Source organism: Mirounga leonina, unplaced genomic scaffold (genome assembly GCF_011800145.1).
Source record: "Mirounga leonina isolate KUSES-001 unplaced genomic scaffold, KU_Mleo_1.0 Mir_127, whole genome shotgun sequence".
NCBI classification, from domain to species: Eukaryota; Metazoa; Chordata; class Mammalia; order Carnivora; family Phocidae; genus Mirounga; species Mirounga leonina.
The window spans coordinates 57,580,183-57,597,462 of NW_023270316.1; the positions used below are offsets into that span (position 1 = coordinate 57,580,183).

Consider the following 17,280-nt stretch of genomic DNA (forward strand, 5'->3'; position numbering starts at 1 on the left):
GCCAGCTGACATGTCACAAGGATATTCAAGCAGCCCTGTCGACAGGCCCACATGGGGAGAAACTGAGGCTTTGGGCCAACAGCCGTATGAGAGCGCCATCTTGGAAGTAGGTCCTCCAGCCCTAGTCAAGCCTCCAAATGACTGTGGCACCAAAACCACCACCTGCCTAAACTGCTTCCAAATTTCTGACCCACAGAAACTGTGAGATAATGTTGTTTGAAAATCACCTAGTTTTAGGGTAATCTAGTATGCAAGAATAGGTAACTGAAACACCACTATTACCATAGCCTGTATTTTATCCTCCCCAAAATACCAAGCATTGTTTTAAATTCCTGACTAGACCCCAACTAATACAAAATGCCGATCTTTTCTGAGTTCATCATTGGCTGGCAATTTTTGGAATTTTTTTTTTTTTAATCAAAAGCCAAAGGCTTGGACTTTTAATTATAACTTTATCACAATTTTCAATGGCTTAATGACTCTAATTTAGTATTTTAATATATGAGCAGGAAGGGCAGATTGATAGTTAGATAATGATATATGTATAGTTGGTATTTTAATATATGAGCAGGAAGGGCAGATTGATAGTTAGATAATGATATATGTATAGTTGGTTTAAATATATATTTTATATATTCTCTTTATAGAATGTCTCTCTTCCTCTTTCCTCCTCCCCCTCCATCACCTGCTGTCCTTCTCTATCTCCCTCTCCCCACCATATAATTCTAGTCAAGATGAGAAAGGAGCTAAGGAAACAGATACACTGAAATTTAAAAACTTGTCCAAACTCATACAGATAGTAAGTAGTAGAGTGAAGATTCAAACCAGACAGACCCGCTTTCAAATTCTGTGCTCATAATCACTATGCTATGCGACCCGTCATAGTATATATATCTGATCACACATTAAGAACATCAAAATAGGTAAAAGTTCTCATATTCATCAGTATGGTTACATAGCCTACCACCTGGCTGGTATTTCCTTCCATGGTATTAACACTGTTAATAGTTAAATATCAACTGTTCTGAGTAGTGAACAAAAGATTAATACACACATACATACACACACACACACACAGAGGGACACAAAGGAAAACATGTTTTTTTTTTTTTTAAAGAAGGTACCAGAACGTACACACATAAACATCAGAATTCAAGGGAAGTATCTATAGGTAGCTCCATAATACGTAATGTCATGCCCCAGTACATGATCTACAAATCGGTTCCCTGAAGATATTTAGTGCAATGATGAACACATCACCATCCACTGTGTTTACTTAAAAAAGAAAAAACATTAATCCGAGTCACATTGGGAGATTTTTATTAACAAACTGACATTGTTAATTTTGTCTGCCAAGTCCTTAGTGAATATACCTTTATCTGATACAAACCTACCAGTTTTTATCAATACCACAGGATCAAGAAGACTTACAGTAATCAGTGTTTTATAATGATTAAAACAATGTTCAAATAACAAGTTACTTCACTGACATACTTAAAAGAATATTCTGAGGAGTGTCTGAAAGCTCTTTTTATAAATAGTAATTGATATATTTAGATAGGTATTTGGTGTTGAAGATAAACACTTCTTATATAAAACATTGTTTTAATACATTGCTCTACTAATGAGGCTAGTTATTAGATATAATGTATTTCGAACACTAAAGAATAAAGCTTTATCTTCATATTTATTTTATTCATAGGACTCTTATCAACGAAGAATGTTGAATCTAACAATAAACTGGCATATTGCAAGTGACATTCTATAGAAGTGAAAAAGAAAGCTGCAATAAAAGAAACTAGATCACTGCATTATACATTCTTTATACAAACAGCCCACTCTGAACAGCAGAATTAAATGCAGACCAAATACTTTTGAAAGTTTTTGTGTCTAGCTGGCAATTACAATCTCCACACACTGAAGAGAAAAGGAACAATAATAATACAGAACACAGGATTTTTAATGATTATAGCACATTTAACACCTTCAGCCATCCACTAGGTTCTCCGATCAGATTGGCAACTGAAATTTCACATCCACCTGGGCTTGCTTGGCTAAGGTCACAATTTCAGAGAGTTTTACAACCTGAAAGGAAAAAACAAAGCATCTTTGTCCCTTATTTCCATGAAACCATAAAATCAGAACTACCAGTAAATGTGAAATTAATGCACATTCAATCTTTCTCACTTAAAACATCTGGGCTATACTGACATTGTTATAAATCACTTCACACTCACACAAGCATTTGCCACTCTTGAAAGATTGTCAAATCTGAGACTCTTCATAACTCACGCCTCAGTTCAATACCTTCTGATTTCATACACACACACACACACACACACATACACACACCTCTTTTTTACTGCCTCAATTTTATCTGTTTTAAAGGCAGAAACAGTGCCTTTTTTTGCACACAATGCAAAGCACGTCTAATCGAAGTCTGTTTAATAGTATGTATACGATCTTAACTTGCAATATCAGGATAGGAGCTTGGGTCTAGAAGTTAGTATTTCACTTTTTGTCAAGTTGAATTCCAATGCTGTATCTATAATCTGTGTGAGGATAACCAGCTGGTACCACACAAAAGATTAAAATTAAACATGTCTAACACCAAACACAAATTCAGCTTCTCTCCTGCCCAGGAGAGTAGTTAAGAAAAGGTTTCAAAGTTAGGCACCCTGGGTTCAAATCCCACTCTGATGTTTATGACATGTCATCTTGATGAATAACTTAATTTATTTAGCCTCTGTTTCCACATCTATAAAAACAGAAATTATGTAATCAAATATAATGACATAATACCTGAAAAAAAACTTAGCATTGCATGCACAATAAATAAGAAGTGGCAGCAGTTGCTACTATCATATTATTATTAATATTGTCAGAACTTCCATAACCTCACAGTCAGTAGAAAAACACTGCAGTCACAATTTAGAATCTTTTTTTTTTTTTTTTAAGATTTTATTTATTTATTTGACAGAGAGAGATAGCGAGAGCAGGAACACAAGCAGGGGGAGTGGGAGAGGGAGAAGCAGGCTTCCCGCCGAGCAGGGAGCCCGATGCGGGGCTCGATTCCAGGATCCTGGGATCATGACCTGAGCCGAAGGCAGTCGCTTAACGACTGAGCCACCCAGGCGCCCTGCAGTCACAATTTAAATCAACTGTTCACTTGTATCTTTCATGGTCTACTTGATCAAGATTTGATTGATTCTTCTACTTTTTTTCCATGTCCACAAAGCACTTTTGCTCTACCATTCCCTCGCCCAAAATCTTAATTTAAACTCAGGACTGAGGGGCACATGGGTGGCTCAGCAGGTTAAGCATCTGCCTTTGGCTGAGGTCAGATCCCGGGGTCCTGGGATGGAGCCCCATGGGTCAGGTCGGGCTCCCTGCTCAGCAGGAAGCCTGCTTCTCCCTCTCCCACTCCCCCTGCTTGTGCTCCCTCTCTCGCTGTGTCTCTCTCTGTCAAATAAAAATCTTTAAAAAAATAAATTAAAAAATAAACTCAGGATCGAGTATAAATCTGTCACTAAAGTGCAGCTGATTTTTATTTACTAGTAAGTACTTTCCCAAAGTATGTCCCAAAGAAGGACATAAGACCTTTATTATTTTTATGAAATGGTATCACATTAACTCAGCAAATCTCAAAAGCCTACTGCTGATTAAACCATACAGCCCCAGAGTATTCCATGAAATGACCATAAACAACGGTAGGAAAGAATCGTAAGTTCTCACTTAAAAACACCTCTATGTCTACTATGGAATGTGCTCCAAGACAGATTATTAAGTAAAAGAAATTAGGTAAAATATAGGTTATCCTCACACAATGTGAGAAACCAGATAGATAGATAGATATACATATATATATGTATGTATATATATATGTATGTATATGTATGTGTGTATATACACACACACACGCACACACATATATTATTTGCTTATTATTTTAAAAAAGTGAAAGGATGAACTAAAAACTTCTTTGAAAAACTGGTTGGTTATGTGTGGGGAAGGAAGAAACAGGAGTAAGTATAAAACCTAGATTCTCTGAATATACCTTGCTTTAACCATGTAATATTTATATAAAACAAAAATTCCTTTAAAAATAAATAAATGAGGGGCGCCTGGGTGGTTCAGTAGGTTAAGTGCCTGACTTCAGTTCAGGTCCCGATTTCAGGGTCCTGGGATTGAGCCCCACATCAGGCTCCCTGCTCAGCAGGGAGTCTGCTTGTCCTTCTGCTGCCCCCTACTCGTACTCTCTCTCTCAAATAAATCTTTTAAAAAAATAAAAATAAATGAAACTAACTTATATTCTAAAATGCACCAGCTAATATTGCCAATAATGAGTGTTTCTGCTAAATATTAGGAGCACTGAACCCCTTATACCTATCACCCATCTTACACACTTTGCAAAGTTATCCTTAGATTAACATAGCCTGTTTACCATTTTAGCAGCTTCATCCAAGTCATCACAAGCAAGAATTTTAAGTCCACTGTCTGTTATCAGTGCCTTAGCATCATCAACTCTTGTACCTGGAAATGATTTATGCAAATATAAAGGTGTTTTAAATATATGCACAAAATCATTTAAAATGTTGGTCACAATATGAAATTTCAACATAGGAGTACTTCCATCATTTAACATAAATGCTTCTAAAACCAAAGAAAATACTGTAAAAGTCTGGAGTTACCTCAGGAAATATCTTGCCTTACCATGTCAATGGTAACTCAGGTAAGTCAGAATTTAAAACAAAGCACAACAAATAAATAACATACTAAATTATATACCAAGCAAAACCCATAATTTTGCCCCGATGTGAGAAGTATTTTTTAAACCCCCATTTTAAAAATTTCCTATTACATAACATTTTCATTTAAAAGATAAAGCTATTTGAAAACTGTATTTTATTTTTTTTAAACAATCAGAGTTCATGGAACAATTGCAAGATACCTTTTACACTCACCTTGTAACCGTACCACAATAGGTATTTTAATTTCCAAATCCTTTACAGCCATAACTATACCCTGTGCAATAACATCACACCGCATGATTCCTCCAAAAATGTTGACCAGAATAGCCAGTACCTGTGAATAAAACGGTTTTTGTAGATTAAAATCTAAAAGCAAGGAGTATGTCTCCTTCCTTCTCAAGAAAATACTAGTGTCTGTGCCTTATGATACAAATTAATTCCATGGTAATATTTTCCGGCCAGACCATCACATTCTCTCAGCTCTCATCACTAAAGTTTATGCAGTCCACCACCCACCAGAACTCATTCTCCCCAACTTGGGTGATTTCAACACCTGGCTCATAGTCTCTTCTCTCCTAGCCCATATGAACAAGATTCCCTGATTCCATTTACTTGTTTTCTATTAAACATAGCCATTCACCAACACGACTGCCCCAGATCATGATATAAGGGAACATTACATGCAAGATCTCCAATTTAATGTTCACCACCTATCATTCCTTCTTCATTTATCCCCATCATCTCAACCAAATTCTCACACAAAGCAGAACTTCAAAATCACTCAGCTTCTCCTGAATACCCATTCCTAGCTACACTTCACATCCAAACCTCAAGGCCTGTTTGGATCAGCATTCTTACATCATCACCGATGAATCTGAATCACTGTTCTTCTATCATTTCCCCCCCAAAAATCTTTTTTTTAAAAAGAGTCTTATTAGTTCATTCACCAGAGCTTCCAACTAGTGAAATATAAATGTGTTACAGAAATACCAAGATATTGTTACCCTCTACCCATAGGGCAGCTAGGAAGGTTCTGGGACAGCTAGCACCTCTGGGCCAGTGGCCTCTGACTATAAGCAACCTTCTCCATCTACCTTCTATACCCCATTGAAATACCATTTTCTGTGAATGATAAGACATTAAAAAGGTTGAAACACACTGAACTATACTATGCATTCCTTATCTTTACCAATAGTATTTCTAGACCTTTAAGAAATGAAAAAATAGACTAGAATTCACAATGACCCTGGCATGCACCCTCCTCTCTTCCTCCATCCCACCTCATTCTGGATAGCTTTGATATGTACCACAGGCATCATCCAACACTCTAGCCTTAAAGTTACTGGATCTCTACCATGTCACTTTTACCTCCAGTTCTTTCAACTAACGATCACCAAGGCTAAATCCTTGACTTGACCAGAATGAATGTTTCTAGAATATCGAGTGTATAAATCCCACTCTCTGCTCAACCTCCTCTCCTTTTGCCTCTCACCTCCAACTCCATCAAACCCAGTCTTTTCCTCTTAAAAGCTTCTAGTCTCTCAACCTTGATCTAATCTCCCAGACTCTCAGCAGATCAGGTTTTCTTCACCAAAGCCTGCAACCTGTGGCTCAGCATTCCAATGATACTGTCACCTGCATGCTTAATTCCTCCATGCCCATTCCTCTCAAGACCAGTCTGCCTCTGCCATCCCTTCAAATAATGCACTCCTGGATGATTCCAGTCAATCAGTTTACTCATTCCAACTTCAAGGAAGACCTAAAAAGTTTAAAACAACAACAACCCTGAAACATTAGCATAACCTAAAGAACAGTACAATAATGACTCTTCATCAACAATCCTTTCTTTAGTGGTCGGCCTCGTACCTCTCACTTTCTCCATAAGCCTCCTATCCCACTTCAAGCTCTCTAATTTTTAGATGTGATCTCCCTTTCTCCAATGATACCTCAAGGAAGGAGTTAACCTCCTCTCTAAAACAATCTCACCACCTCATTACAACATATCTCCTCCAGGTCTTCACTCCGTTAGCTAAACTCACTTTCTTCTTCATCCTCAAATCTCTTCTCTCTCTCTAGCTAGATACAGCTCATATTCTTGGTCTTCTAAACAAACAAGAAAGCAAACAGACACTAAACAGCTCTCCTCAACCCCACCTCCATTCGACTGCTACCACTATGTCCTCTATGTCCTTCTGTACCCTGGGGACAGGGTGTACCCTGGGTGGCTCAGTCATTAAAGCCACTGACTTTGGCTCAGGTCATGATCTCAGGGTCCTGGGACGGAGCCCTGTAGGGTGGGCTCCACACTCAGCAGGGGGTCTGCTTCCCCCTCTCCCTCTGCCCCTCCCCCGACTCATGCTCACGCACACATGCTCTCTCTCAAATAAAGGAAGGAAGGAAGGAAGGAAGGAAGGAAGGAAGGAAGGAAGGAAGGAAGGAAGGAAGGAAGAAAAAATACCCTGAAAGGATAATCTCTCCTGAAAGTCTCTACTCCCTCAATTCCTGATCACAGTTGAACCCATTATAACCTGGTCTCTGCCCCCTTCTCCCCCTATTGTTCTTGCTAGGGTTCCCAATCATTAATTCAGTCCTTACTCTACCTGATCACTCCTACAGATGGACACTGCTGCCTATCCCTTACTTCTCAAAACTCTCTACCTTGGCCTTGGATGTCATTGCTCTCTCCTAATCTCCAACTATCAGTTTGTTCTTTCTCTCTTTTATTGGGTCTTCCTTCTCTATTCAATCCTTCAGCTCTGGGGGTGGCAGGGGTTCACATTCTTGGTTTCAGCCTCTCACTCACATGGGTCATCTTACCAACTCCTAACACTTCAACTTTTCTCAAAGTACTGAGGACTTCCTTAATATACATCCATCCATTACAAGAAGTATAGTGTCCTTATAATCACCTGCTAGACAGTCACCACAATCCAAGCTTAACACATTCAGTCAGAAACACCTATTTCTCTACTTTGCCTCAGACTACACAAAAGGCACTGCCACCCAATGATTCTCCCCAAACAAAAGTCCTACTGTTAACCTAACCAACCCTTCTCCATGGCCTCCCAACAAAAAGGAAAAAATGAATTTAATGATTCTATCTCAGACATGCCTTTAAATTGGGTTTCTTTGCTTTATTCTTATTGACACTACCTTTGTCAGGGACCTCTTCATATTTTTGCACAAGCAGGTATAACAACTGAATTATCTCTCCTGCCAGTGCCTCCCTCCTCTCCATTTCATCCTCTATTAACAGTTATCTTCTTTTTAAAAAATGTTAAATAAGGGGGCGCCTGGGTGGCTCAGTCGTTAAGCGTCTGCCTTCAGCTCAGGTCATGATCCCAGGGTCCTGGGATCAAGCCTCACATCGGGCTCCCTGCTCAGCGGGAAGCCTGCTTCTCCCTCTCCCACTCCCCCTGCTTGTGTTCCCTCTCTCGCTGTCTCTTTCTGTCAAATAAATAAATAAAATCTTTAAAAAAAAATAAGTTAAATAATAAATAAACAATAAACAAAAAGGTAAGGGATATATTTATATATATATATCCCTTTGTATGGACTAGGGTAAGGAAGTTAAAATCCAAACTCCCTAACTACAGATAGAGATCTTTACAATGTGGTCTCAATTTGCCAACATTAATCATTCATTCCAATAATGCTGTATTCTTACACATAAGCATCTTACCATTCCATAAACACAGTGGTCTTTTTTGGACTCTATGTATCTTTTTTTAAAATTTTATTTATTTATCAGAGATAGAAAAAGAGAGAGTGCACAAGAAGAGGGAGCGGCAGGCAGAGGGACAAGCAGGCTCCCCGCTGAGCAGGGAGCCCGATGCAGCACTCGATGCCAGGACCCTGGGATCATGACCTGAACTGAAGGCAGACGCTTAACCAACTGAGCCACCCAGGCGTCCCTGGAATCTACATATCTTTGTATATTTTCTTCCTCTTGCCTAACTCACTCAATTTCTCAAGAAATCGTTCATTCAGTGAAGGCCTCCCTGATTCTCCTACTTGTTACCAGCTCTGACTTCTGTTCTTCCACAATACTACATTTAGTTTACCATCCCAGTCAGACTATAAATGCCTTGAGCAAAGTAACCATGTATTCCCAAATCCAAGTACAGTGTCCAACACAAAGAGACATAATAAGTATACAGCTACTTCAATGCTATCCATGTTGTCTCCAAGGGTTCCTGGCCTGTTTCCAACTCCAATGCCCTTCCTGTCAGTCCACAACATGGAAATTCTTCATATGCTTTTCTCCATTCTTGTACCTAGACCCTAAAAGCCATACTTAGAAAAATAATTAGAATTCTAGTTCACCTTAGTAAGTACTCAACAGTTAAATAATTAGCTAATACTCTGCTTTTAGAGCTTATGCCAAAAAAAGCTATAGAAATATAGTTCCAGTAAGATTTGTTTATTTTCTGAATAGTTATTAAACTAGGAAAATAAAGCACTTTTATTTCTCATTTCAGTTCAATGCTTTTTGTAAAACAAAACATGGCAAATAATTCTAGAGGCTCAAAAAGTGGTAAAACAGATTTTTTAAAAATTCTAGAGTCTAACATCATAAGTAAAAAGGTACATTGTCAGCAGCATCAATAATAAATACTTATTAATGACCTCTGTATGCACTGAGCACTATGCCAGCCACAGGAAGAGGCAACAGTGAGTAAGAAATGCTCCTTACCAATGAGGAATTCTCAGTTCTGAATTCAGTAAAACTAGTTCCACAGAAGCCACTATCTTATTTTTCCGTAAGTCTTACAAAACTCGCAATGGCCACATAGTAGATATACTTCTTTAAAAAATGATTGATAATTGGGGTGCCTGGGTGGCTCAGTCATTAAGCGTCTGCCTTTGGCTCAGGTCATGATCCCAGGGTCCTGGGATCGAGCCCGCATCGGGCTCCCTGCTCGTCGGGAAGCCTGCTTCTCCCTCTCCCACTCCCCCTGCTTGTGTTCCCTCTCTCTGTGTCTGTCAAATAAATAAATAAAATATTTTTAAAAAATGATTGATAATATTGTGCATCTTTTGGATCATGATGCTTCACATCCCTTGTATTCTGATAATCACTTATAAAATCATAGTTCTAACTTATGGCCTATCTACATATGAAAGATTTATGCAAACATTAAAATGAGTGTTTTAGAAGAACACCTTAGTGAATGCAAAAAGTGGTTCAAGATATGCTAGCCAGAAAACTCAAACTATGTGTTTTGAAAGATATATATTTATGAATGGGTGAACTAGATGGCATGTGAATTATATCTTAATAAAGTTGTTTCTATAAAGATATATATGTAAACAGAAAGAGAGAAAGACAGGGAATGTGAGAGAGTGTGTGTGTGTGTGTGTGTGTGTAATATACAAGCATTAAGAAGTCAAAAAAATGATCAAGTCAATAGTAACAAAAATTATCTCTAGACAGCATTAAAGGTAATTTTAATTTTCTTCTTTGTAGCTTTATAGATTTTCCAGATCTCTGGGCTTTTGTGGTCAACTACCATCTCCAGCAGTTTTCCACAGGAATGGCTCCCATACCAGATCACTACCATTTATAGTATTACCTAATACCATCTAATATATCTTCATCTTGTTTTCTAAATTACAGTGGGAAATTTTACCTTTTTTTCTAGTTAACTTTTATTGCATCGATTTCAGTAACTTTTTCTAAACTAGTTAGGTCTTCTGAAATTTAATGCTCTACTACTGTAATGACCAGATCTACTAATTAATCAAGTTACTTCTCGTCATTCAAATTCTAAAACATAAGCCCTGCCCTTACCTTTTTATCTGAAGTGATAAGCTTAAATGCTTCTGTTACTTGATGGACTGTGGCACCACCACCAACATCAAGAAAGTTCGCTGGAGTGCCTCCATGAAGTTTTATTATATCCATTGTGGCCATAGCCAAACCAGCACCATTTACTGTCAAGAGGGAAAATGACTTGTATAAACAACAAACACAAAGAAAATAAATTAAGTTCAGCCAGTCCAACTTTAACATAACAATACATGGTACCTAGACAGCCTATATTTCCATCAAGGCCAATGTAGTTGAGATTTGCCTTAGCTGCACCTTTCTCCCGTTCATCCTCCTGGGTCCAGTCCTGTAAGTCAAAGATTTTCTTCTGGCGATAGGCTGAATTAGAATCAAAATTGATCTTTGCATCCATGCACAGCACTTTGAAGGAAAAAAAAGAAAGTGATCTTAATTTCAAAACAAACATAATAAACCATCCAATAATCAAATGTTCTCAGTTTAGGAAAAAGGTTTTGTTACTTATTGAAAGTATTTCAATTTATGTTCACAATGTATTCAAATTGTTTATTAAAAAAGAATATTTGGGAATTAAAACTGCTCACCAAAGTTACTTGTTCTACATTCATCCTAGGCAAATGATAACAGATAAAAGAGGGAAAAAAAAACCACTTCAAAAACACTCAAAATTTGTTTTAAAATTACCAAAAACTAACCAGCCAAGCACCGAGCTATCCCCCTTCACACGCACCCTGGACCCCACTGCCTCTTACCTACTTAAGGACATTGTTCCAACAATTCTATCATTCCTGCATTATAAACTGCCCCCCCTTTTGCCACTGGCTAAATCCCAATGATGTGCAAAAATGCTGTTATTTCTCCCACCATAAAAAAGCAGAAAAAAAATATTTTGCCACCTCTTCCCCCTTACTCTTCTCTTCAAATACAACAAAAATTCTTTAAAGAGTTGTCTGTTTAAATCAAGCGTCAGCGAAAAACCACTATGGCTCAGGGGTCAGATTCAGCCTATGCCTATTTTGCATTACCTGTGAGCTAAGAACAGGTTTCACATTTTTATATATTTTGAATGGGTTGTGAAGAAAGAAGAGAAAAGGAAGAAGGAGAAGAAAAAGGATATGAAGAAAAGCAGCAGGAACTAAGACCATATGTGGGCCACAAAACCTAAAATATTTACATCTGCCAACCACTTTGCCTAAACTCATTGCACAAATTTTTCCTCCCACCATCCTCCCTTAAATCCACTCTAATCAGGTTTTACCTCCAGCACTCTACCAAAATGGCTAATATGAAGGTTACGTCTCCCAACTTCATCTTTCAGTGCTTTATCCCTTCTTCATTCCAATTAACTACAACATTCTCCTTGCTATCCCTGAAGGCTACCCAACACAAGAGACAAAATTTGAAGTCCAGCTAAGTTAACTACTAATAACAACAAAAAATCAACACTCTTTCAGAGGAAGATAAAAGAATTATGTCTCTATACTGTATCTCCCAAAATATCCAGTATACAACTAGATCAGTGAAGGAAAAACAGGAAAATATGACCACCGATAAAGAGAAAAAGCAGTCAAGAAGACCCAAACCCAACACAACCCAGATTTGGAATCAGAGGACTCCAAAAGCTCTTTTAAATATGTTTAAGGATTTAAATGAAAATATGGCCATAATAAAAGACCAGATAGGTACCTCAGTAGAAAATAAAACTATCATAAGGAGCCAAATGGAAAATCTAGAACTAAAAAGTACAATACCTAAAATGAAAAATTCACTGGCTGTGCTTAACAATGTATTAATTGGAGATGGGTCAATGAACCTGAACCTGAAGACAGATAAACAGAAGTTACCCAATCTGAAAAAAAAAGTGACCTGTCAGACAGCAAGAAGTTACCTAACGTGATACTGGAAGGATAAAGGAAGGAGAATGGGGCAGGAGAAAATACCTGAAGTGATAAAAAAAAGTTTCCTTTGAGTACTGTAATAGGCTGAATAATGGCCACCCAAAGATAAACAGGTCCTAATACATAAGAACCTGTGAATGTTACCTTGTATGTTAAAATTTTTACAGATGTGATTAAAATAAGGATCTTAGGGGCGTCTGGGTGGCTCAGTTGGTTAAGCGACTGCCTTCGGCTCAGGTCATGATCCTGGAGTCCCGGGATCAAGTCCCGCATCAGGCTCCCTGCTGGGCGGGGAGTCTGCTTCTCCCTCTGACCCTCCTCCCTCTCATGCTCTGTGTCTCTCATTCTCTCTCTCTAATAAATAAATAAAATCTTAAAAAAATAATAATAAAATAAAATAAAATAAGGATCTTAGAAGAAGATTATCCTGGCTTATCTTGAAGGGCCCTAAATTACATCACAAGTATCATTATAAGAGAGAGGCAGAAACTAGAATAAGGCGGCCACAAATCACAGAATGCCGTAAGAAGTTACAAAAGGCAAGGAATGGAGGCTTCCCTAGAGCCTCTAGAGCACCTTGAATTCGTGTAACACTGATTTTGGACTTCTGGCTTTTAAAACTCTGAGACATTAAGTACCTGTTGTTTTAAGCTACCTAATTTGTAGTAATTTGTTATAGAAGCCACAGGAAACTAACACAGTTACCAAAAGACATCAAGAGAAAATTTGCAGTCTACTGAGGAAAACATATGCCCAATAAACATGAAAAATTCTCAACATCACAAGTAATCAAAGAATTGAAAAATAAATTAAGATACCATTTCCTGATTATCAGTTTGACAGAGTTTAAACCCAATATAAAAACTCACTTCTGGCACAAGTAGGCAATGAAATGGACACTGTGTATGTTAGAACAACTTTTCCAGACAACAATCTGGCAAAATACATCTCAAAATGTTATTATCCTGACCCAATAATCAAACATATGTGAAAATATTACTCCTCTTTGACCCCAAAATTCTAAGAATCTATACGAATCAAGACTGCAAATATTTATATACAAATAATATATAAGCATTTAAAATCTGAAAAATACTTAACATCAAAATATTCTATTATATAGTTTTAAGTTTAAAAAAGGAAAGATACAGGGGCGCCTGGGTGGCTCAGATGGTTAAGCGTCTGCCTTCGGCTCAGGTCATGATCTCAGGGTCCTGGGATCGAGTCCCACATCAGGCTCCCTGCTCCTTGGGAGCCTGCTTCTCCCTCTGCCTCTCTCTCTCTGTCTCTCATGAATAAATGAATAAAATCTTTAAAAAAAAAAAAAAAAAAAGGAAAGATACAAACTGAATAGACAATATGTTCCCAATTAGAGATTGAAATGAACTACTAAAAAATTAAAATGGTGTTAGGTAATGAGGTTATATGAGTTTTTCCAACCTATCGATATTCCTTGGTGCAAATTTTCTAAAATAAACATACAATGCTCTTAATCAGCAAAGAAAAATAACTCCTTCAAAATATATAGAAATGCATACAAAGAAGAGAAACTAAATACAAAGGGAAAAAATGGTTTTTAAGAGAACAAAGACATTCTCTTAGCAAGAGAATATGGCTGCAGAATTCCACAGCTGAAAATAATTCAGGAATCTTGCTTTCAATGTTATTATTACATAAGGAAAAAAAAGAAATACCTGTTTTATACAAATAATTCTCCTTCACTGAACATCTCATTTTTAAAATGTGCCTTTACCCTTTCTAAAAATTTTTTTTTAGTTTTATAAACTACCTGTATGATCAAAAGAGAATTTACTCATTCTTTATACAACCATATAAATGACCAACCAAAAATCAATTTGTATAATAAAGAATATAACTAATTAGAAGTATAAAAGTGAAAGAGGATCTACAAATGCTTAAGAGGTTACAATGTCCAAAGTGACTTGAAACAAAATCCAATAAATTACAGTAATAAAAGTGATTAATATATGATCAAGAAAAGGGAGAAGGGGTAACTGGGTGATGGGCATTAAGAAGGGCACATGATGTGATGAGCACTGGGTGGTATATGCAACTGATGAATTACTGAACACTACATCTGAAACTAATGATGTACTGTATGTTGGCTGACTGAATTTAAATAAAAAATAATCAAGAAAAACTTACGCTACAATAACGCAACTTATATTTTTAAAATAACTATACATGGAAAGTGTGGTAATTCAGAATCTTTAAACACTTACAAAAGAAAAGGTGTCAAAGTGACAAGCTAATCTTATTTCCCCAGTGGATAAAAATATTAAAAGGACTCAAGTAACAAAGTCTACCCTTTGTAATAATAAAGATCCATGATGATTCTAAAGTCTGAAACTTGTGGGAGACTAAAATGGCTACTTCCCATAACTACAGCCATTACTCACTACCACACTGGATACTCTACTCAGCACTGCCCAAAAGGACTTTCTGCAATGATAGCAATATTCTATATGTGTGCTGTCTAATGTGATAGCCACACGTGGCTACTGAGCAGCTGAAATGTGACTAGTTTGACTGAGGAATATTTTAATCATATATCATTTTAATTAATTTTAATTGCCACATGTGGCTAGTAACCCCCATATTGTACCGTGCAGCATTAACCCCCCCATGTGTACAAAAATATATAAAGTGTTTATTTTAATAGGTATCTTTAATATTTGTTCACATTCATTTTATTTACTATAAAATAAGTTTCTACATAGGAGTGAGTTCACTCCTTTATGAGTTCAACTTCCTTAGTGAAACATGATTGGTAAATACATCATTAATGTTTGATAAAAAAAGATACCTTACCAGTTCCATCTGAATCCTCTACCATTGGATTTATTTCTACCATAGTTGCATCATATTTCAGGAAAAGGTTGTAAAGCTTGACCATATTTTCTGCCGCAGAATCCACAATATTAGGTGGAAATCCCATCTTCTGTGCAAGCTGAAATTCATTTGTCTCTTTATTATAGTATAGGTATGTTGCATCTATCCAATCAACATTAAATTCTTGTAAATAAAAAACCTTATTATTTATCATTAAAATGATAAGCATGAATCATTTGTAGTCAAACATGAATGACTGAAATAGCAGCTACTATTACTAAATGGTTAAACAAAACTTTTATTCAAAATTCTCACAAGGCAAGTAGTATGCCCATTTTATAAATGAGAAAGAAATTCAGAGAGGTCAAGTGACTTGCCATTTGCCTAGATTCCAGTTCCAGTGTTTATTCCATAGCCTCCATACTGCCTCTAAGCCTTATGGCAAACCTAAACTGGAAGAAGAGGCTTATATTTTATTAAAATGACATATAAAAGGCAGACTGACAATCCCAATGGTCCAAATGATAGCAGAAATATTAAATCACCTGATTTTACCTTTTAGGTAATTTATGAAGAATGTCTACCAAGCAAAGGACACATTCAGTCAAACCAGTATAACTGCATTCATTCAAAAATCTACGGAGTACCTAATGTAAGTGAAGCCCAAAAGATATAGGTACTTAAGCTTCCAATCTAATAGAAGAGTTTACAGGCTTGAGCAGAAATTCCTAACTAGATATACCGAAGAGCTTTTTATTTTTTATTTATTTTTTTTTTTTTTAAATACATATCCCAAGGTCCCAACCCAGCAGTTCCAGTTCACAAGTTCTACAGTGGGCCAAGCCATCCACAATTTTTGAAGTTCCATAAGCAATTCTGAACCACTGGTACAGAAGCTACATGTCTATATGCTTATTCTAACTGCTGCCACTGCTCAAAAACACGATGGAGGACATTCACCTCTTTTCCAACTGCTGTCTACGGCTGCAATACATTTTTACAGAAAATCTTAAATTCTTTAAGGGTGAATATGGTTTTTGTAAAAAATCAAATGCCAATAAAGTAGATAATCAAGCTAAGAAATGTGATTTTCAATTAAAAGTTATTTCAGGGGCACCTGGGTGGCTCAGTCCGTTAAGCATCTGCCTTCGGCTCAGGTCATGATCCCAGGACCCTGGGATCGAGTCCTGCATTGGGCTCCTGGCTTAGCAGGGAGCCTGCTTCTCCCTCTGCCTGCCGCTCCCCCTGCTTGTATGCTCTCTCTCTCTCTGACAGATAAATAAATAAAATCTTAAAAAAAAAAAAAAAAAAAAATTTATTTCAAATAAATAAGAAGAAGAAATAAATGAGAAATAATGAAATTTTATTTCATTAAGAAAGATTTTCACCAGGTCATAATCCACCATTTTAGATCTAAACATTTGAGAATTACGACAGAATTCTGATCAACCCAGAATGACAGTAATTTACCAAATGCTATGCTAGGTACTATTTCTGTTCATCACTCAAAAAGCTATAATCTTAGTAGATTATGCCTTCAAGTAGTCTTGTAAATCAAGTATTCTTTCTCATCTAAATTTAACCGTCCAGTCATCACTTTTTTTTTTTTTTAAGATTTTATTTATTTATTCATGAGAGACAGAGAAAGAGAGGCAGAGGGAGAAGCAGGCTCCCAAGGAGCAGGGAACCAGATGCGGGACTCGATCCCAGGACTCTGGGATCATGACCTGAGCCGAAGACAGACGCTTAACCATCTGAGCCACCCAGGCACCCCTCCAGTCATCACTCTTACATAACTACCTAATGAATCGAACCTCTGTCCCATTTAAAGATTTATACCATTCTTTTGCCTAACTGACATTATCAGAGTAATTTCTCTATCTCCTTTAAACCTTTGTGCCAGTCAAAAATTCCTGTTCTATTGTACTTCAATATCATAAGCTTATTTTGACATAATTTCCCACTAATAGATGGTAATTTCATTCAA

The 17,280-nt window shown here is 37.0% G+C and overlaps 1 protein-coding gene across 3 annotated transcripts in view; it reads right to left on the reverse strand.

Moving 5' to 3' along the window:
- Window positions 1–1,297: 1,297 nt before the first annotated feature.
- SUCLA2 (succinate-CoA ligase ADP-forming subunit beta) overlaps window positions 1,298–17,280 on the reverse strand; it is a 45,509-nt gene continuing 29,526 nt past the window's right edge. For 2 of the 3 annotated variants that reach the window (XM_035003385.1, XM_035003386.1), the window contains exons 6-11: window positions 15,273–15,411; window positions 10,783–10,944; window positions 10,546–10,688; window positions 4,965–5,085; window positions 4,445–4,533; window positions 1,298–2,085 (exon numbers count right to left, since the gene is read on the reverse strand). In XM_035003385.1, coding sequence (XP_034859276.1) covers window positions 2,011–2,085; window positions 4,445–4,533; window positions 4,965–5,085; window positions 10,546–10,688; window positions 10,783–10,944; window positions 15,273–15,411 — 729 coding nt within the window. In that variant the 3' untranslated portion in view covers window positions 1,298–2,010. Of the gene's footprint in view, window positions 2,086–2,469; window positions 2,571–4,444; window positions 4,534–4,964; window positions 5,086–10,545; window positions 10,689–10,782; window positions 10,945–15,272; window positions 15,412–17,280 lie in introns of all 3 variants that reach the window. The other variant, XM_035003384.1, reaches the window with a different exon arrangement.